This window comes from Globicephala melas, chromosome 1 (assembly GCF_963455315.2).
Source record: "Globicephala melas chromosome 1, mGloMel1.2, whole genome shotgun sequence".
NCBI classification, from domain to species: domain Eukaryota; kingdom Metazoa; phylum Chordata; class Mammalia; order Artiodactyla; family Delphinidae; genus Globicephala; species Globicephala melas.
Genome location: NC_083314.1, coordinates 179,957,762 through 179,977,950, shown reverse-complemented (window position 1 = coordinate 179,977,950; position 20,189 = coordinate 179,957,762). Strand labels below are relative to the sequence as shown.

The following is a 20,189-nucleotide window of genomic DNA, read 5'->3' as shown; positions in this document are numbered from 1 at the left end:
ACCTCTTCCAAATTAGCCCCAAACCTAATTCTCTTTTATATGTAAATACAAAGTATTTTTTCCAGTTTTAACGTTCCCTGGATCTGTCAAGAATGCAGCCACCTTGTAAATCGAGGATAGCTGTGTTACTCTGTCCAGAACATCACTGTTTTGGGAAATCCCATTATAAAGGGCAATGCTGCTTGTGGTATTTGAGTTGACAGTCACTACACACCGCGCCTGGCTGCCTCTTAACAGATTCACAGTAATTCAGTGGGTAAGTACACGCATCCGACAGCTTCATTGTGCCTTTCGTATGGTCATCTCCAGAAAGTGACACTGAGATACACACCATTTTGTTGGAAATTATTTTCCTTTATTTCTTCTGAAATACTACATTTGGGGGTATTATGTTGATGAAGGTATGCACATAGGTAGGTTATCAGCTCTGGCTTTCATTTAAGGATAATTAAGAAGGCATTATAAAATATGCTATTAAAAAAGAAATATTGGGGCTAATAAGTGAGAACCAAATACGTAAGGCATTAGTAAGAGCACGCTGCATAGGTGTGAGTCCTCCTTGAGGAAGGGCACAGCAGAAGGAAACAGTTCTTTTTGTTCTGTTTGTTTTCTGTACCTCTCCCTCGCCCTAGGACTTACTTATCGTTATATTTCTTTACTTAATAATTAGCCAATGTATCTGTTAATAGCATTCTGTTTTCCTCTAAGTATGCTTAAAAAGTAAGTCAAATAAGTCAGTAACTAATTATCTTTTCCCTGCAAAGAGACTGCATTGTAGATTACAAAACCCGAAGAACAAGCTTGTACAGAAACGGGGAATATAAACCAGAAGTCTCTGCTTTGCACCCAGAGAGACCTGGAGTCATATCTCATGGAGACTGATTTAATGACCGTTTTATACCCCCTGCTGATAAAACACATTAGAAAACTGAAAAGTTTCACTGTGGTAATGCATATAATTTCACAATACTGAATTAGATATTAGAAATGGTGAATTACTCTCCGTATGTCCCTATGGTCTGCAAATTTAATACGTGCCTTTAAAACAAACGAAAAAATTCCTTAACTTGAGAAACAAGTTTGTGGCCATAATCAACACTCTGATATGTCATCTTCTCTACTGTTATTTTGTGTTTAAAATTCTGCAGTTCCATCTTTAGAATAAGAATAGTGGGTCTATTACTATGATGGTTGCATAGTTCAACAGATTGAATCTTGAAAGAGATATACCATTTATCTGATGTAGAAGAAAAAAAAAGTTAAAAAAAAAAATAGTGGGTCTGAAATATGACAATTTCTTTTCCCTGCCCTTTACAACCACTGTCAGAGAACATAAGAACTTGCAGTTAGAGGAGGTGGGATATTGCTGGTGCAGCTCTATGGTTCAAAATAGGTCAGAGAGTCCATGTGGAGATCTGGAATAGCTTTTCTGGAAAGGGCATGAAGCCTGTCTTCCAGCCTGTTCCAGGAGAACATTCTCGAAGGCAGGGGGTAGAGGAGTATGTAGGGAGCTACAAAGGTTAGGCTGAAGGTATTTACTGACACTGACACTGGTCACACTGGTTTTCTTTGGCATGCTTCTGGCTGCCGGCTATGTGGGGTCTCGTCTGGCTTGTTTGGGATTCTGCACTTCTCCAGGCAGCGAACTCCTCCTTGCTGAAATGCTCCTCAGAGAATACAAGCTCTGTACCTGCTGGAGGCGCAGGCTGAGTTCCTGATTACAGGTCTGTTGAACAGCTTCCGTCTTCTTTATGTCCCAGTTCAAAGCAACAGCCAGTGCTTTAGGGTCCTCCTTGGCAACCAACTGCGGCAAGAGTAAGAACCATTAAGAACCAGCACCTCTGCTGCTCTCGTAATTTTCTTTAGGGGGGTGAGAATCGGCAGTATCAGTCTATGTCATGTCTTTATGCTGAAATGCCAGGTCTCCTTCATATTCAATTGTCACAGGCCTCTTCTCACCATACAACACCAACAGGAAAGGACATCTAGAGAGTAGTTTACTTGGAGCAACAATAAAGTCCTCCGCTCACAGGAAATTTAGCCAAGCTCAAGTCAGTGCAGCTTCTTTCCCTTCTAGCTACACCAAGGAAGTACTGGGAACAGGGGCAAGGGTGAAGCATAAGAAGGAGCACCCAGGGACTTCCCTGGCAGCCCAGTGGTTAAGATTCTGCACTCCCACTGCAGGGGGCACAGGTTCTATCTCTGGTCGGGGAACTAAGATCCCACATGCCACTTGCCATGGCCAAAAATAAAATAAAAAATAAAAATAAAATAACTGTGAAACAACTGATGAAACAAAAACACAAGCTACAGCAAATCCCCCCCCAAAAAAAAGGAAAGAAAGAAGGAGCACCCACTTTGATGTGTTCCCTTCATCAAGCCTCCAGTTCCCTGGTCTGAGGGCACAAGATGATCCCCTCGAGTGGGCCTCTCTCAAGGATATTTTATGTGCTTCTATGGCCTATGGATCTTTTTCAACCACTGACAGATGCATCTCAGAAGCCTGAGTCCTGCTATTCCTCCCTGTCGGGGTCAGACATTTCATTACCTACTTTGGATCAGAAAATAATGTTTGATGATCTGAGGGAGGGCACCCATTTTGTTTAAGATTTGGATTAAATGAGATGTTTGCAAATGCTTTGCATAATAATGGGCAAATTGACAGCTATGATTCAAGGTCTGCAGAGGTGAAAAAAACCTGATACAAGCCTCTCCTTGCAAAGGTCAGGGTCCCTGGTGCTCGCCCACCTCCAAATCTTTACTAGACAAACTCAGCTCTGGCGCGGGTTTCTCCTTCAGCGCATTAAGGATCTGGCTCGTAAGTGCAGTTTCGGAGGAGCTCTCTCCAATACCCGTGTCAACTGCATCCCTCTCATCACCGAGGCCAGCTTTGGACTCTGCAAAGCAGATGTGAGACAGAGATCAGCACACCATGTACACGTACAGCCATACCAACATCCAGCCAGAGCAGGCAGCTGGGCAGACCGAAGCCTGTCATCTCAAGATGCCAGCAGCTGTGGTTTCACTGTTCTTGACCACATGGTAAGCATCTGGCTCTCTCTCAAGGAGAGGCTCTACTGAGTTCTCAGTGTAACTCCCCCAGCCGATGAATCCTACCTTGCTGCTTCAACAGGATGCTGCCCTCCTTCTCCAAAGCCCGGAGGTAAAGCTCCAAGAGCTGCTTGGACTGACGGGCTTCCTCTCTCTGGTCAAGGACCTGCTGGAGGGTGTTCTGGAGCCCCTGGACTGCGACACGACTTTGGCTGAGTTCCTGAGCCAGCTCTGAACATGGGACATCAATAAGCATCTGACAAACAAATACGGACTTTAAGAAATCGGAAAGTACTTTCTAAACGTGATGTTATAGCTCTCAAATACATCAATTTCGCAGACTCATTACATCTAGTTCCCAAAGTTACCTAATATGGCTGCCTGAAAGTCAGGAAAGAGGCATGTAATTTTTTCAGTTTTCCTCTGGTGAAAAAATTAGGAAAATATTGCCTTAGTGCCTTATTAAAAACAAACAGAAATAGAGTCACAGATGTAGAAAACAAACTTATGGTTACTGGGGGGGAGGGAGAGGAGGGATAAACTGGGAGACTGGGATTGACATATACACACTACTATATACAAAATAGATAACTAATAATGACCTACTGTACAGCACAGGGAACTCTACTCAATACTCCATAATGACCTATTTGGGAAAAGAATCTAAAAAAGAGTGGATATATGTATATGTATAACTGATTCACTTTGCTGTACAGCAGAAACTAAAACAATATTTTAAATAACTATACACCAAATAAAAATTAAAACAAAATCCTGATATTAAATAACCCATTGTACATTGTACAGAATATAAAGGAGGAGGTGTATGATCACTTGTACAATGAATCAGTATGAGGCTATTTCAAGCAAAAGTCTTTCTGATGATTTTTTTTTTTTTTTTTTTTGCGGTACGCGGGCCTCTCACTGTTGGGGCCCCTCCCACTGTGGAGCACAGGCTCCGGATGCGCAGGCCCAGCGGCCTTGGCTCACGGGCCCAGCCGCTCCGCGCATGTGGGATCTTCCTGGACCGGGGCACAAACCCGTGTCCCCTGCATCGGCAGGCGGACTCAACCACTGCGCCACCAGGGAAGCCCCTCTTTCTGATGATTTTAACGTTAAACATTTTTATTATACATGTTCGTACTTTGAACGACTATTTTTCAAATATAAACTACTCAGCTTTTAAACGACGTGTTCAGTCTGTGAAATAAGGGAGACCTCACTTATCATACCCTAGATCTTAAGAAGGCTCAATCTTCTGGCATATACAGCATTAGATTAAAAATAGTCTTCAGGGCTTCCCTGGTGGCGCAGTGGTTAAGAATCCGCCTGCCAATTCAGGGGACACGGGTTTGAGCCCTTGTCTGGGAAGATCCCATATGTCGTGGAGCAACTAAGCCCGTGCGCCACAGCTACTGAGCCCTCATCCCACAACTGAAGCCTGCGCACCTACAGCCCGTGCTCCGCAACAAGAGAAGCCACCGCAATGAGAAGCCCGTGCGCTGCAACGAAGAGTAGCCCCTGCTCGCCACAAGTAGAGAAAGCCCACGTGCTTGCAATGAAGACCCAAGGCAGACAAAAATAAATTTAAAAAAATAATAATTTAAAAAATAATAAAAAATAAAATAGTCTTCATAAGAGAAAGATCAAACTGTTGAAATTCTTGGAGAGTAAATCTAACTTCAGCTGCAGATTAGAATATGGAGCTTAATAAGAAATACAATAATAAGCGTTTGCATTTCTCAAGCACTTACTATGTATCAGTGAGAAAATTGATGTAAAACGCTTAGGACAGAAAGTGACGAGGTGGGCTGCTCTAGATTGGGAAAGGCCTCTTTGAAGAGGTGACTTTATGAGTTATCCTTAACTTTCATATTGCATCAATTTTCGAACAAGTAGTATTAATATACATTCATAAGGCTCAAAATTCAAGAGGTACAAACCTTCTGAGGTAAGTACTAGTATTACCACCACCATACCAGATTAGGAAAATGAGGCAAGAGCAGTTAATAACGTCCCAAGGATCAGTCAGTTCTAATCCTCAGGACGCTGTGTAATTGATCCCTGGGCTCCTCCCTTCCCTCCCATCTGTTCTCACTCCCCATGGTCCCCGAGATGGTGGTACCTTTCCTCTACCTGTCGCATGGCCAGCCTCTGCCAGCTCCTGTCCTAAGCTTCCCTGTGGAGCCTAGCTGTCAGGGCCAGGCTCACTGATATTCTGGTATCCCTATTTTGGTAAGGACTGCTGTGCTCCTTATTCTAGGGGTATCATAATATACTAGTCTGTTGGGATGGGAAGGGATCTCATGACCCCTTTCTGTTTCTTTTTTTTTTTGGCCACAGGGCATGTGGAATCTTAATTCCCCAACCAGGGATCGAACCTACACCCCCTGCAGTGGAAGCGCAGAGTCTTAACCACTGGACCGCCAGGGAAGTCCCCCCTTTCTGTTTCATAAAAAAGAAAAAACAGGGCTTCCCTGGTGGCGCAGTGGTTGAGAGTCCGCCTGCCAATGCAGGGGACACGGGTTCGTGCCCTGGTCTGGGAAGATCCCACGTGCCGCGGAGTGGCTAGGCCCGTGAGCCATGGCCACTGAGCCTGCGTGTCCGGAATCTGTGCTCCGCAGTGGGAGAGGCCACAACAGTGAGAGGCCCACATACTGCAAAAATAAATAAATAAATAAATAAATAAGAAAAAGAAAAAACAAGAAAGAAAAAAAATCAAGCTTGCTCCTGCCCTCCCTCTGCCTGGAACACTCTGGCCCCAACCTTTCCATGACAAGCTTCCTCTTGTCCTTCAGGGTCTCCTCTTGGGACCTGCCAATGTTTCTCAACTAAATTCTATGGATTTATTCTATGCACAAGCATGTGTGAAAAATGACACTGATCTAAGCTTTTTGCACCACTGACTAGAAGAGCAAGACTGATGACACCCACATGTCCCCCAGTGGGGGAGTCTCATTAAATAAGTCATGGTACAGACATGAAATGGAATATTATGCAGTGGTGAAAAAGAGGTGAGGATGTCTTTTATAAACTGATCTGGAATACTTTCCAAATCTTTCTTTAAGACAGAGCAGAGGGCTTCCCTGGTGGCACAGTGGTTAAGAATCTGCCTGCCAATGCAGGAGTCACGCGTTTGAGCCCTGGTCCGGGAAGATCCCACATGCTGTGGAGCAACTAAGCCCGTGTGCCAGAACTACTGAGCCTGTGCTCTAGAGCCCAGGAGCCACAACTACTGAGCCCGTGTGCCACAACTACTGAAGCCTGTGTGCTTAGAGCCCATGCTCTGCAACGAGAAGCCACTGCAATGAGAAGCCCGCGCACCACAATGATGAGTGGCCCCGCTCACTGCAACTAGAGAAAGCCTGCGCTCAGCAACGAAGACCCAACACAGCCAAAAATAAATAAATAAATTAAAAAAAAAATAAAACAGAGTAGAGATGCTTCCACCTGTGTGATATAGGGGAGGAGGTGAAAACACTTATGTATTTGTTTGTATATAAAATATCTCTGGAATGGAAAACTGACAGATTGGTTGTCTCCAGGAAGGGGAAGTTGGGTGGCTGGAGGCAGGAGTCAGACTTTTCCTGTATATCCTTTTTTTTCTAAACAGCTTAATTGAGGGATTTCCCTGATGGTCCAGTGGTTAAGACTCCATGCTTCCAATGCAGGAGACGTGGCTTCAATTCCTGGTCGGGGAACTAAGATCCCACATGCCCCGTGGCCAAAAAAAGCCCCCAAAAGCCCAGCTTTATCGAGATATAGTTAATATACTATACAATTCACCCATATAAAATATATAATTCAGTGGGTTTCAGTATAATTAGTGGTCTTCTTGTGATAGTGCAATCACCACCACAATCAGTCTTAGAACATATTCACCAACCCAGAAAGAACTGGACCCATTAGTAGTTCCTCCTTATTCCTCCTCAAAACTCCCCACCAACCCCATCCCTAGGCAACCACTAATCTACCTTCTACTTCTATGGACTTGTGTATTCTGGCCATTTCATATAAATGCAATCATAAAATATGTGGCCTTTCATGTCTGGCTTCTTTCACTTAGCATAATGTTTTCAAGTTTTATCCATGCTGTAGCATGTATTAATACTCCATTCCTTTTTATGGCTGACTAATATAGTCCATTGTTTGGATATACCACATTGTATTTATCTAGTTATCAGCTGACGGACATTTGGGTTGTCTTACTTTCTGGCTACCTGTGTATCCTTCTATACCTCTTGGATTTTGAACCATGTGAAAGCATTAATATGATTTATTCACAATAAATATACAAGTGTAAAAAATCACAAGGTCGCCTCCTTCCAGGAGCCTTCCCGCCACTCTTGGCACACTGCCCTGTCTGACATGCTGCTTATTTTGTCTGCCTCCTTCCACCAGGACTTGAGTTCCATTAGAGCAGGGACTGTGTCTGGCTTGTTCACCATTGCACCCCTGTGCATAGAACTGTGTCAGGCAGAGGACAGGGGCTCAATAAATATTTTTTTGAGTTAACAATACTATTTTTATCCTAATTCTACTGGAGAGGAAACATAAGCAGGGAGGCTAAGTTACCGGTTCAAAGTCATAGAGATGGAGCTAAGATTTAATCTGCATTCTTTAGCAGTATATCCTTGACCCACGCCTTGGGCCTAATGGGTCTAGGTGGGGCCTTGGCGTCTGTGTTTTTAGAAAGCTCCACTGGTGATTCTGATGCAGGGTGAGGGGTGAAAATTTCCTACTCTAGGTGAGAGAATTAGAAAATGAAGAACCTTGGTTGTCATCTAAGAATTACTTAAAAATTAAGAAGCAAGGAAATTATTATGGCAGGATGCATGGCAACTAAGGCGCTGGGGGAAGCACAGGCTGGAGGAACGTGGCTATGGGTTGTGGAGGAGGCTTACCTGGAGGTCCTCCTCGGACAGGAGGATGATGCTGGACAGGTCTTCTTTCAGCTGCCTGGCCACATTCTTCCACTTCAACCCTGCCCCGCTGTCTGTTTCATCTCTGTCAAAGGACTCTTGGGTAATCCAAGCCGTACCTCCATCTGATACATGGGAGAAAATGCCGGTCAGAGTCAGATTAACCGGAAGTGCTGTTTTCACTTGCTCCTCCAACTCAGACCTCGAGGATGTCGGCACATCCTTCCGACAGATCACTTAGAATAATTTAGATGGTGAAGGAAGCACCTTTTCTCAGGGATTCATGGGGAAGCCAATCCCCATCTAGGACCTTAATTTTCCCTCTTGTTCCATCTTCCATTTCTTTCTTTTTTTTTTTTTTGGCTGCAGCATGCGGGGATCTTTGGCATGAGGGATCATTCGCTGCGGTGCGTGGGCTTCTCTCTAGTTGTGGCGCGTGGGCTCCAGAGCACATGGGCTCTGTAGTTTGTGGCACGTGAGCTCTCTAGTTGTGGCGTGTGGGCTCTCTAGTTGTGGCGTGCAGGCTCAGTAGCTGTGGCGCGAGGGCTTAGTTGCCCCGTGGCATATGGGACCTTAGTTCCCTGACCAGGGATCGAACCCACATCCCCTTCATTGGAAGGTGGATTTTTTTTACCAGTGGACCACCGGGGAAGTCCCCATCTTCCATTTATTTCTGTGTGAAAGTGCTCTGTATTCTTTTATGGAAGGAAGCCACTTAAATCTAATGTATGCTTATGCATACGCAGGATACTGTCACACTTCCCTTTAGGTTAGTTTTTTTTTTTTTTTTTTTTTTTGCAGTACGCGGACCTCTCACTGCTGTGGCCTCTCCAGTCGCAGAGCACAGGCTCCGGATGCGCAGGCCCAGCGGCCATGGCTCACGGGCCCAGCCGCTCCACGGCATGTGGGATCCTCCCGGACCGGGGCACGAACCCGCGTCCCCCGCATCGGCAGGCGGATTCTCAACCACTGCGCCACCAGGGAAGCCCTAGGTTAGTTTTTGTGTCTGTGGGTGTGTTCTATTTCTGTATGCAAAAACATTCATCCTCATCAGCGCTTCTCCTGTGCTTGGGGATGGGTCTTATCCTTGACTGGAGCAGCTGCAGCCACTGTTCGCTGTCCCTTGGGCCCAAGTACAAAGGTGGCTGGGAAAGCCATCGCTGAAGGGTGACTTCCTCACTTTAGTGGCCTAGGGACTTTCCTCAAGACACTTCTTTAGCTCTTTGATCCTTGCCCGTCAATATTAGTTCCCTTTGTATCTCCAGTGAGGATGATGCTAATGATGGTGACAGGTAATATTTATTTGTCTTACTGTGTACCAGGTAAGATCTAAATGCTTTCTATCAGTGGCTCTCAACTGGGAGTGATTTTGCCCATCCCACCCCCAGTAGACATTTGACAATGTCTAGAGGCATTTTTGGTTGTCACAATTAGGGTGAGGAGATGCTACTGACACCTAGCAGGTAAAGGCCAGTGATGCTGCTAAACATCCTGCAAGACACAGGACAGCAACCCCACAACAAAGAATTCTCCGGCCCAAAATGTCAGTAGGACTGTTGAGAAGCCCTGGCTTGATATGTACTATGCTCTAGTATCCTTACAACAACGCTAGGAGACAGGTACTGTAATTATTATCTCAATACGGGGCTGAAATGTTAGATAATTTGCTCAAGGTCACATGGCTAGTAAATGGCAGAGCCAGGATTCAGACCAGACAGTCTGACCCAACCTGCGGCACAGATCTCTCTCCCTTGCTGCGTTTTAGTTGTTGTCGGTCTGTGAGTTATTTGAGAACTGAGCCCGTCTCATTCATCTTCATCCCCAGACTCAGCACCGCTCTGGTATACAGAAGGTGCTCAGTAAACGTTTGCTGCATAAATGCTTAAAACAGCCAACCAAACAGCAACCAGGTGCCTATGTAGTAAAATAAATCATGATGGATGGTATATAGTATATACGGCCAGCATTTCTTACCTGAATTGTTGTACGCCCACTTCTCATTCCCAGCCAGTGCCACAAACTTAGTATTGGCAGGAAGACACAGGAAGTAATCGTCATCATCCACTATGGTGCCATCCTCTGCCAGGACCAGGGTGACTGGTGCCAGGGACTTGTCAATGGCCAGAATGTCACAAGCTGAGAGGAATAAAATATTTGGTAATTGACAAGTATCCATAGGGAAATTACATCTGTCCTTGCACTCTCAATATGTATGCCCTGGGACTTCCCTGGTGGCACAGTGGTTAAGAATCTGTCTGCCAATGCATGGGACACAGGTTTGAGCCCTGGTCCGAGGAGATCCCACATGCCACGGAGCAACTAAGCCCACGTGCCACAACTACTGAGCCTGTGCTCTAGAGCCCGCGAGCCAGAACTGCTGAGCCCGTGTGCCACAACTACTGAAACCCGCACGCCTAGAACCTGTGCTCCGCAACAAGAGAAGCCACTGCAATGAGAAGCCCGCGCACCGCAGTGAAGAGTAGCCCCCGCTTGCCTCAACTAGAGAAAGCCCCCACGCAGCAATGAAGACCCAGTGCAGCCAAAAATAAATTTTTTTAAAAAAGTATGCCCCCAGAGCCTAGAAAAATCCCTGGTAATAATAACTATAATAACTATAATGATGACCACTAGTACTAATATAACACTTACCATGTCCCTGGTACTGTACTAAGTGCTTTTCACATACAGCATTTAATCTCCTAAAAATCCTATAACGCAGATACTATTGTTACTCCCATTTTTATGGATGTCAAGCCCAAGGCTCAGAGAAGTTAAGTAATTTGCCCAAGGTCACACAGTAAGTGGCAGAGCCGGCATTTCAACCCACACACTCTGGCTCTGGAAAATGTGTTTTTCTTCCAGCTACTCTACACCCACATTAGGATGCACTTGAGCCTTTACTTGGATGAACAACAAACCAAAGTCTGATTTGATTCCTTGAGAACAAGCAGTCTTTCATTCATTTCCTCAGTGGTCTACTCAAATTCTCCCATGTGTCAAATGTCACAAAGAAAAAAGAGAAAAAGAGAAGAAAATTATAAAAAAGAAAAGAAAAAAAAATGACTTTATGTTCTCACAGTATCTTTCTTGGCAGCCTTACTAACCTATAGGAAAGTATAAGAGAAGCAGAAGGCAGAAGTTTGTAACAGTAGCTTTTCATCTTTATGATCACTGGGCAAGAGGCTTTGTCCAGGGCAGGTCTGTACCATCCCATTTAGTAATGGCAATGCCTAAAATGCTAATGGGACTAGAGTAGGCAGAGAAGTAGCCAAGAGACTACAAAGATCATTGGGCAATGCTGTCTTCCACCCAAATAGAACAGCAAGCCTTGTATAGGCCGAGCTCCAGAAACACAAGCACTTACATAAGCCTCTGTGCCAAATGCATCCAGCCACTGCACGGATGGGGCACTAAAACTTAAGCAACTTCATGCCAAGCAAAAAATATGTAAACACTTATATGGAAAAAACCATGTCACTAAAGCATTTACAGTGCTTTGGCTGTTCCTGCATCTCTGAAAGACATCTGTCTGATACCTATTGGGCTTGGTGACCCTGGGAGGAAGCCCTGAACACGCTGACACACACGTCCACTACATGCCCGGGGATGACACACACGTTTAACCAATATAACTTCTTTGGGTAAGCAATTTACTGCTACAGGCCAGCAACGTGTAAGTCATTTGAATATCTCATCTCCTTCCAGAGTCCCAATCCTGTGGATCAGGGCTGGAAATACACCCACTTTGCTGATGAGAAAACTGGGGATGGAGAGATGGTTAAGTGCAAGGTCAGGCAGCTAGTAACGGTGTGCGGCTCAGAATTTCTGTCAGCTCGGTCACTCACAACAGACGTTCCTTGTCTGGCCCTCCCGGATGGTCGGTAACAGCTCCCTCTTTACCGCACAGGTACCTGCCAGAGCTGACTGTGGAAACCCGCTCCCACCCCGCCATAGGCTCAGCTGGGGGACCCAGTACAACCTTAGGGAGCCTGAGTGGCAGGAATACAGTGGACTGAGTTCGATCCAAAATCTGAGTCATCTGAGGCGAGGCACCGAAGTAGAGTCTGTCTTAGTTCGCATATTGCTTCCCGTCTGCCTCTCCACCATATGAATCTCACACAAGATAAATTAAGTTAAAGTGCCGGAAAACGCTATGAAACTGCTAAGTCGCCATACCCACCTGAGTCATCTCTGTTCCAAGGCTCCACTCGAGCGACAAGAAGTCCCAAGTCGCCTCTCCTGACCCCGCCTTGCCCCACCGGACATCCCCACCTCTCCCCGGGTCCCTTCACCCGGGCCCCGGCCCCCCAAATCCTCGCCCCCGTCCCCCCAAGTCCTCGCCCCCGTCCCGTGCCAACCCTTGCTCCTCAGCTCCTCGAGGCAGGAGGCCGCCACGCCGTGCTGTTCCCGGCTGTGGTTGCGACACAGGAGACACTGCTTTAGAGCCCGGATCTCGCTGGGTTCTGGAACGCTGGGTCCCCCGACCACCTCCGTCATCTTCAGGGTCTGACCTGACCAACGCGGGGACGTCAGGGGGGCTGGGCGCGGGAGTCCTACCCAACTCCACCCCCACGGCATGCCGGGAGTTGTAGTTCTCGCTGTAGCAAATCACGCGTGGGACCAAGGCACGCCGGGAGATGTAGTTCTAGTTGCAGCTAATTCCCTGCGGCCCCGGGGGCATGCCGGGAGCTGTAGTCTGTGGGTTCAAAGCCGACTTAGGTCGCGCAATCCAGACGCCGGAGGTGTTTTTTTTTTTCTGCCTTATATTAAGGAGTTGCATTCGCGCGTTCAAAATGAGGTCAACAGGGATTTATTTTGTATTATGAAGGACACGCCCGTATACTCCCTTGAATTGTTACAGCACTCCTTTCTATATATATAGATAGATGCAAGATATTAATACATAAAGCAGTGTCATTGTACTGTGTTAATTTGTTTTTCCTTTCCAACCTGAACAAATCTATAAAATGTCCCAACCTTCACGCTGATCTGAAGGAAGTCAGTTTTAAAAAGTGATGAGTGTAGCTTTCAGTCTGGCTGAAAACATAACAGAGAAGCATAAGGTACTCGCACATTTCCACTCTTTTTTTTTTTTAACACTAAAGAGGCTTTTAATTATGTAGTATTATCTATAAGTACAAAGACTTTCCCAATCACGTCACTTAGAGATAATTTTATCCACTGCTCTGTTTGGCTGCCAGTCTCTTGTCTCTCTCCTCAGCAATGGTAAGGCGGATACCCTTTCCACGAGGAAGAGAGATCCATGGTTTGTTTCCTTTGCCAATAACAAAAATGTTGGAGAGCTGCGTGGCAAAGCTATTGCCGTTGGCATCTTTCACATGAACCGCATCAAAAGAACCAGGATGTCTCTCCCGGTTAGTGATCACACCAATTCTTCCCAGGTTAGCACCTCCAGTCACCATGCACAGGTTACCAGTGTCAAATTTGATGAAATCAGTAATCTTGCCAGTCTCCAAATCAATCTGAATGGTGTCATTCACCTTGATGAGGGTATCAGGGTAGCGGATGGTGCGAGCATCATGGGTCACCAGATGAGGGATTCCTTTTGTCCCCATAAAGACCTTTCTCACTTTGCATAACTTATAGTTGGCCTCCTCAGGTGTAATACGATGAACAGCAAAGCGACCCTTGGTGTCATAGATCAGACGAAAATTCTCTCCAGTCTTGTCAATGCTGATGACATCCATAAAACCAGCAGGGTAGGTTATATCAGTGCGGACCTTGCCATCAATCTTAACGAAACGCTGCATGCAGATCTTCTTTACTTCATCTCCTGTTAGGGCATATTTAAGTCTGTTCCTTAGGAAAATAACTAGAGGGAGACATTCCCTCAGATTGTGGGGACCGGTAGATGGACGAGGAGCAAACACACCAGTCAGTTTATCCAGCATCCAATGCTTTGGAGCTGCTACGCGCTTCAGGTGCTTCTTGGGACCACAAGCCATGGCTGCGCTAGGCACGGAAATAGCTCCACTCTTTCGATTCCCTGCTTCAGCTCTGCAAATTGGGTTGGGACCTCGGAACGAAATGCTTAAATAACTAGATTAAACATTAAGGTCTCAAAGAAACCAGAGACAAAAGGGTAAATGCGAACCACATCACTGTTGAGATTGTTCAGATGCTGCCTGACAATATATTTGTCTTCGTTCTAATACTGTTACTTATGGAAAAGTCTGTGTTTTTCACCCCTGAAAAACTAACATTTAAGATTAAAGTAATAATTTAAAAATTATCAGAAAGTTTCCTTGCTTAAAAAGGGGCATTCTCCGCGCACCGCGATGAAGAGTGGCCCCCACTTGCCGCAACTAGAGAAAGCCCTCGCGCAGAAACGAAGGCCCAACACAGCCATAAATAAATAAATAAATAAAATTTTTAAAAAAGGGGGGGCATTCTATATAAACAAGGAATAATTATCAGCCCGTATTCATTCAGGGTCAATCTCTTTCATATTTTGTTTATTAAAGGAAATCAGATATTATGAGAAAAAGACATGTAAAATTGTTTGGTAGGAGGAATTGTTAACTGAGGCAACCCTTTTGAATACACCATCATTGATCAAAAAACAACTGCAATGTAACTGACTGATAGTTCTAATATCAGTCAGTCGTATCAGTCAGTCGTATAAATATCAGTCAGTCGTATAATTTCACAATTAGCTTAAAATCTAACAACTCAACCGCTATAAAGTGAAAACGGTTCGTAGAAGCCTCTCCTCTCCAAAAAGCCCCCTCTTCCGAGTTCTCCTAATAGACCTGCATACCGTTATCAGACTCCTAGCTCCAAGATGTAATTGCGTGTGTGTGTGTGTGTGTGTGTATTTGGCCTAGACTTGAGAGCAGGGGTTGAGTCTTGCATCTTTTTATTTCTCGCGGCTACCAAAGTGCCTGGCAAATGGTAGGCACCCGACTGAACCATCAGTTAATTAATTAATTTCCAGGTTTCTTCACATTCGTTCATTTCTTAAATACTTAGGGTGTCCCTACATGTGCCCAAGGTACTGTGAAGATGGGCAGAGATTTAATTCAATAAGTATAATATACATATAAAAAAGCAAAAAGGACAGGCATCGTTCTTGCTGGAAAGCAGAGACCTAATGGAAACAGTAAGCGGTGTGGGGGACGTGGGAGCTCCCCTCTCCTCCCCGGGCGTCCCCCATCGACAGCTCAGTTCCGGCTACTTTAGTCTGGGCGAGAGAGCGAGAGCGAGGGCGCTTGGGAGAAGCCTCACCCAGCGGCGATAGACTAGTCAGGCCTCAGAAAGATGGCGTCTTCGGAGCAGGCAGAGCAGCCGAGCCAGGTGAGGGTAGTGGAACTGCCCCGCTGTACTGGCGGGGACCCCGCTGGAGGGGGCGCTCGGCGGGTGGCTGGGAGCCCGGTGGGGACCCTGAGCCTCGGAAGCCGGGGGCTCCGACCTCTTGCCCCATCCGGGGCCCCGCCCCTCCCCGGGTCCTCGCCGCCCGGCCCCTCCCCGCGTGACCCCTCCTTGACTACATTCCCGAGCAGGGGCCCGGGGGCGCCCGAGGGCCCCCCCCACTTCCCGCCTGCCAGACCCTCGGGTCCCACTTGTACTTGGCCAGGTCGGTGGCGGGACCCTTGAGAGGCCCCCCAGGCTTGAGCTGCGAGGGCCCCTGCTTGAGGAGAGGGGTGAGAGAGGCTGGATCGTTCCCGGCCCTTCCCTCTCGGGATAGGCCTTACTCCATCAGGGTTCCCTCTCTCTCGCAGCCTCAGCCTTCTGGGTGGCCCCGCTGCCAGCCTCTTCGTCTTTAGTCACCTTTGCGTTTCCCCTGCCAAGTTGGAGGGGGGGGGAATGTACTTGGACCCTCTCAGTGCGTTGGTAGGAAGTGGACTCACTGTAATCAACCGACGCCACCGAGCTTTTGGTTGGTGATCCGTCTTTGCTGCCCACAGTTAGGTTTTCTTGGCCAGGAGCTCTAGCTTTTCAGCCACAGAATCAGCCGAATCCCACTCCAGTCGGGGGACCTTGAGGACCAGTGCTCCTGCCTGTCCGTCTGCTGTCAGGAAGCAGTGGATGCTAAGGCCTCTGTAGGCGTTTGTAGTCCAAAGGTGGGGTGGGCTGAGGTGAGGAGGATGGGGTAAGCGGTACCTTACGATTACGGAGTGTGTGCTGTCATGCGGGAGACAAATTACGCTTATTATCTCGTTTAATGCTCATTATAACCTTTATGAAGTACGGGCTATTAACCGCCATTTTGCAGGGTCTGTAACGCGCCGCAAATCAATTGCCTGATTAAGCCTGGGTTTGAACCCGGCTGCGTGTGAGTCCACTAGTTGGCCCTACATGTTTAAGTTTAGTTAGGATTAGACAGAGGAGGAAGAAACTGGTTTCAACCTGGACCTCATCACTCATCTCTCACCTGCTTGAAACACCTGTGGACTTCTCAGCGGCCTCCTGGTATTTCAGTTCCTTCCTTGGAAGAATACGGCTTAGTGTTTCTTATTACTCTTTTATTCTTCATGATCATTCTGTTACAGGAATTGCACATAGAGGAGTTGTGAGTTCCCCAGACGAGCTTCCGTTAGCAGAGTGAATGATTCAGAGAGATGTCCAGATTGTAAAACGTGAGAAATATCTAGGGCTGATTCTGGTCTTCTCACTGTCGGAAATTCTGGAGTGTGGAGAGTGTCCTGGTGGTGGGGTGGGCCCTCCTTTCCTGCCTTAACCCGCTTAGCTTGCTGAAATGCTGAGGCTCCTCAGAATCTAGGTTCCTCTGAGCTGTTACATGTTAGGAATGCCCATAGGCTGGGATTAAAGGATGCCAGCGCATGTAATTTGCCTGTGCTGTGAAGGTTACTAAAAATTCTGCCACTCGGAGCCTTTGTAGTGCCCAAGGATTCCTTTGGTTCTGGAAATTGTCCTCTCTGTACACGTGCAAGGAATCTAGGTTCCTTAAGGGGGCTGGGCCAGCACTTGTTTGGTTTTCAACTCTGCTGCTGCTTTGCCCTCCTTTCCAAAGCTGATAGAGATGGGATTGCATCAGAAAATGCTGGCAGCTTGGGAAAAAACTTGAATGCTTTACGCCAAATTCTGTCACTGACAATAAGCTGCAAATGCACACATAAAAAAAATATTTTTTTAAGTTTTATTTTTGGCTGTGTTGGGTCTTCGCTGCTGCGCGCAGTCTTTCTGTAGTGCGGCGAGCGGGGGCTACTCTTGGTTGCGGTGCGCGGGCTTCTCATTGCGGTGGCTTCTCTTCTTGCCGAGCACAGGCTCGAGGCACGCGGGCTTCAGTAGTTGTGACTCACGGGCTCTAGAGCGCGGACTCAGTATTGTGGCGCATGGGCTTAGTTGCTTCGCGGCATGGGGGATCTTCCCGGGCCGGGGATCAAACCTGTGTCCCCTGCATTGGCAGGCGGGTTCTTATCCACTGCGCCCCCAGAGAAGCCCCAAATGCACACATTTAAAGTAAACCAACTCACTTTAGCAGTTGCTTCTCATTTCATTTTCTAGTCCTGATCAGTGGGTTTCCCATTTCTCCAGTAAAGCAGTGTGGAACTGAAAGAATGAACTGTTTGGGTATTTCCTCCAAACCTGGTTTGTGTCTGAGAAGAACGCATCACACCTTTGGGACTGAGGCAGTATTCTGTCTCTCATAGAAAGTTTGTTAGTTGGCCGTGTGGCATCAATCTCTCATTTTGAAAGATTAAGGGTAAATAACCAACAATTTCTTTCTTTGAAAGGCAGTGTAGAGCAGTGGTTAAAAGTATGGACTCTGGAGCCATCCCCACTGGGCTAGGATCCTAGCCCCACTACTTACCAGCTGTGTGATCTTGGACAAGTTACTTAACTTCTCTGGTCTTAGTTTCCCCATCTGTAAAATAGGAATAATACTAGTGCCTATCTCATAGCATTGCTCTGAGGATTAAATGAATTAACTTATTTTAGAACAGTGCCTGACACAGTGTGTTACCTATTATTATTCCATTCAGTAAACTCTGGAGTTTCACTTACAAATCATCTAAGCCTTTTCTCAGTCCCTATTAAAACATTTTTTGGGATATGAAATTTCATATGTTGACCACCAGTCCACTAAGGTTGGTTTTTTATTTGCTCGGAAGTAATTTCCTTGAAATTTAAAGGAACACGCTGAATGCTGGTGTTTATCCTAGCTGTCCTTTGTGCCTTTTAGATTTCAGCGATATACTTTCTTTTTCATAATGGTATAGTCTTTTTAGGCTGTCTTCAAAACAGTCTGTTGGAATTGCATTTATTGCTTATCCTGTTTACTCCACATTACTCGGTTTTGTATGGTTAATCTCTTATCAAAGTCCCTTCTAGTCTGTACATGTTATGGCCCATAGGAACGGGAAATGTCATCCCTATTTTTGTACTTTCCCATCAGTTTTTCTGTCTTTAGTGAAGGGCAGAAGCATGGTTCAATCTGATTGTTTAATGGTTGTTGAATATTGAGAATTATTATGGAACATAGATTTCTAATCTGTTCAGGTTCACTGGATATAATAAATTTTGGACTGAGAAAACACAGAGGCAGGGAAGGGAGAAGAGTACAGCAAAGATGTTACGGAGTGGAAGAGCATGGCCTTGTATCCTGACAGACTTTGCTTTGAACTCCGGCACTCACTTACTATTGGACTTGTCACTCTACCTCTCTGAACCTCAGTTTTCTTCTCTGTAAAATGGGAGTAATAATAATCCCATTTGAGGGTTGACTGAAGCCACAGATGTTAAGAGTGTGTGGTGCATATTAAGTGCTCAGTGGATGTTGGTTTCCTTCTCCAAGTTTCTGTATGCAGTTTTGGAAGATTATTGAACTCTTGAATAACAGTAGTTCAAACAAGACATTTTTCCCCTCACTCTTTATTTTGAAAAGTTTCCAACTTATAGGAAAGTTGAAAGAATAATACAGAGAACTCCTGTAAAACTCCCATAAAAACTTCACCAATATACACTGTTTACATTTTGCTGAATTAGCTTTATCTCAGTCTCTTTATGTATATTTTTGAAGGATTTGATAGTAAGTTACAGACATCATGATATTTCATCCTAGAATACTTCATCTTGTCTCTTGTAAGAGTAAGGTTATTCTCCTACATAACCATAATACCATTATCACACAAGAAGTTTGGTATTGATGAAATATTATTTACAAATACCACATTCAAAATTCTCCAATTTAAAAAAACAATCAGGATCCAATGAAGAAATAGGGAGTGCATTGATTTGTCTCTTTAGTATGCTTTAATTTAGAACGACTCCCTAGCCTTTAAAATTTTTTAAAAACTTTTTACTGCTGTTTAACATACACCCAGAAAGTACACCAATTATGTGTCCAGCTTGGTGAATTTTCACGGAGTGAGCACACACTTGTGTAACCAGTACTCAGATCAAGAAATCAAGCGTTACTGGGACCTCAGAAGCCTCCTTGGCGTCCCTCCCATTACTAGCCAATCCCCCAAAGCTGCCCCTATCCTAACTTAAAATCCATAGATTAATAGCTTTTTGAGTGACCAAGTCTTTGTGGCCAAAAGCTTTACTGTGGAATTCCAATAGATGTGTTGTGGTCAGTTTTGACAAATGTATATACCTGTGTAACCACCACCACAATCAACATCAAAACAATTCCCATATTGCTGAATGTTCCCTTACCTTGCTTCCCAGTAAATCCTAGCCTTTGGCCTCAGGAAATCTGAACTTCTTTTTATCACTATAGATTATATTTGTCTCTCCTAGGATTACATACGAATGTATTCATAATGTAAATATTCTTTTGTGTCTCACTTTTGCTCATAATAATGTTTGTGAAATTTATATTGTATGTCTCAGTAATTCATTACTTTTTATTAGTGGGTAGTATTCCATTGTATAGCTATACCACAGTTTGTTGATCTGTTCACCACTTGATGGATCTGGATTATATTAATTACCTATTGCATAAGAGTGTTATTATAAATTTAGCAGCTTAACGCAGTACATGTTTATTGTCTCACAGTTTCTGTGGGTCAGGAGTCAGGACACAGTTCAGCTGAGTCTCACAAGGCAGCAGTCAAGGTGTCTGCCTGGGCTGTGATCTCATCGGAGTCCTGACTGGGGAAGGATCTGCTTCCTAGCTCATGTGGTTATTGACAGCATTTAGTTCCTTATGGACTTCAGACTGAGGACCTCTCTTTGTGACTGGCTGTCACCCAGGACCTGCCCTCAGTTTCTTGCCACATGGGT

General features: G+C 45.5%; 4 protein-coding genes and 1 non-coding gene across 6 annotated transcripts in view; 3 read left to right on the top strand and 2 right to left on the bottom strand.

Moving 5' to 3' along the window:
- CENPS (centromere protein S) overlaps positions 1-8,919 on the top strand; it is a 31,596-nt gene extending 22,677 nt beyond the window's left edge. Inside the window, exon 6 of the mRNA XM_060283275.2 lies at positions 8,775-8,919. The gene's annotated coding sequence lies outside the window, so the exon portion shown is untranslated. The remainder of the gene's footprint in view (positions 1-8,774) is intronic.
- On the top strand, positions 1,180-1,248 carry LOC115867339 (small nucleolar RNA SNORD77). The gene has a single exon (XR_004045073.1). It is a non-coding gene; the product is annotated as a small nucleolar RNA SNORD77 (small nucleolar RNA).
- Positions 1,250-12,543, bottom strand: DFFA (DNA fragmentation factor subunit alpha). The gene is made up of 6 exons (XM_030878810.2): positions 12,332-12,543; positions 9,948-10,109; positions 7,956-8,098; positions 3,118-3,307; positions 2,749-2,897; positions 1,250-1,804 (listed from the first exon to the last, which is right to left on the bottom strand). Exons 1-6 carry the CDS (start codon positions 12,468-12,470, stop codon positions 1,592-1,594), a joined length of 996 nt encoding a protein of 331 aa, XP_030734670.1. The 5' UTR covers positions 12,471-12,543; the 3' UTR covers positions 1,250-1,591.
- Positions 12,544-13,097: 554 nt separating this feature from the next.
- LOC115864788 (small ribosomal subunit protein eS4, X isoform-like) lies at positions 13,098-13,987 on the bottom strand. The gene has a single exon (XM_030878816.3). The coding sequence runs from the start codon at positions 13,937-13,939 to the stop codon at positions 13,148-13,150; it is 792 nt and encodes a 263-aa protein (XP_030734676.1). The 5' UTR covers positions 13,940-13,987; the 3' UTR covers positions 13,098-13,147.
- A 1,197-nt stretch (positions 13,988-15,184) lies between these two features.
- The window catches only part of PEX14 (peroxisomal biogenesis factor 14), a 137,113-nt gene continuing 132,108 nt past the window's right edge, over positions 15,185-20,189 (top strand). The window contains exon 1 of one of the 2 annotated variants that reach the window (XM_030878772.3): positions 15,185-15,290. In XM_030878772.3, the coding sequence (XP_030734632.1) occupies positions 15,255-15,290 (36 nt within the window). In that variant the 5' untranslated portion in view covers positions 15,185-15,254. The remainder of the gene's footprint in view (positions 15,291-20,189) is intronic. The other variant, XM_060283214.2, reaches the window with a different exon arrangement.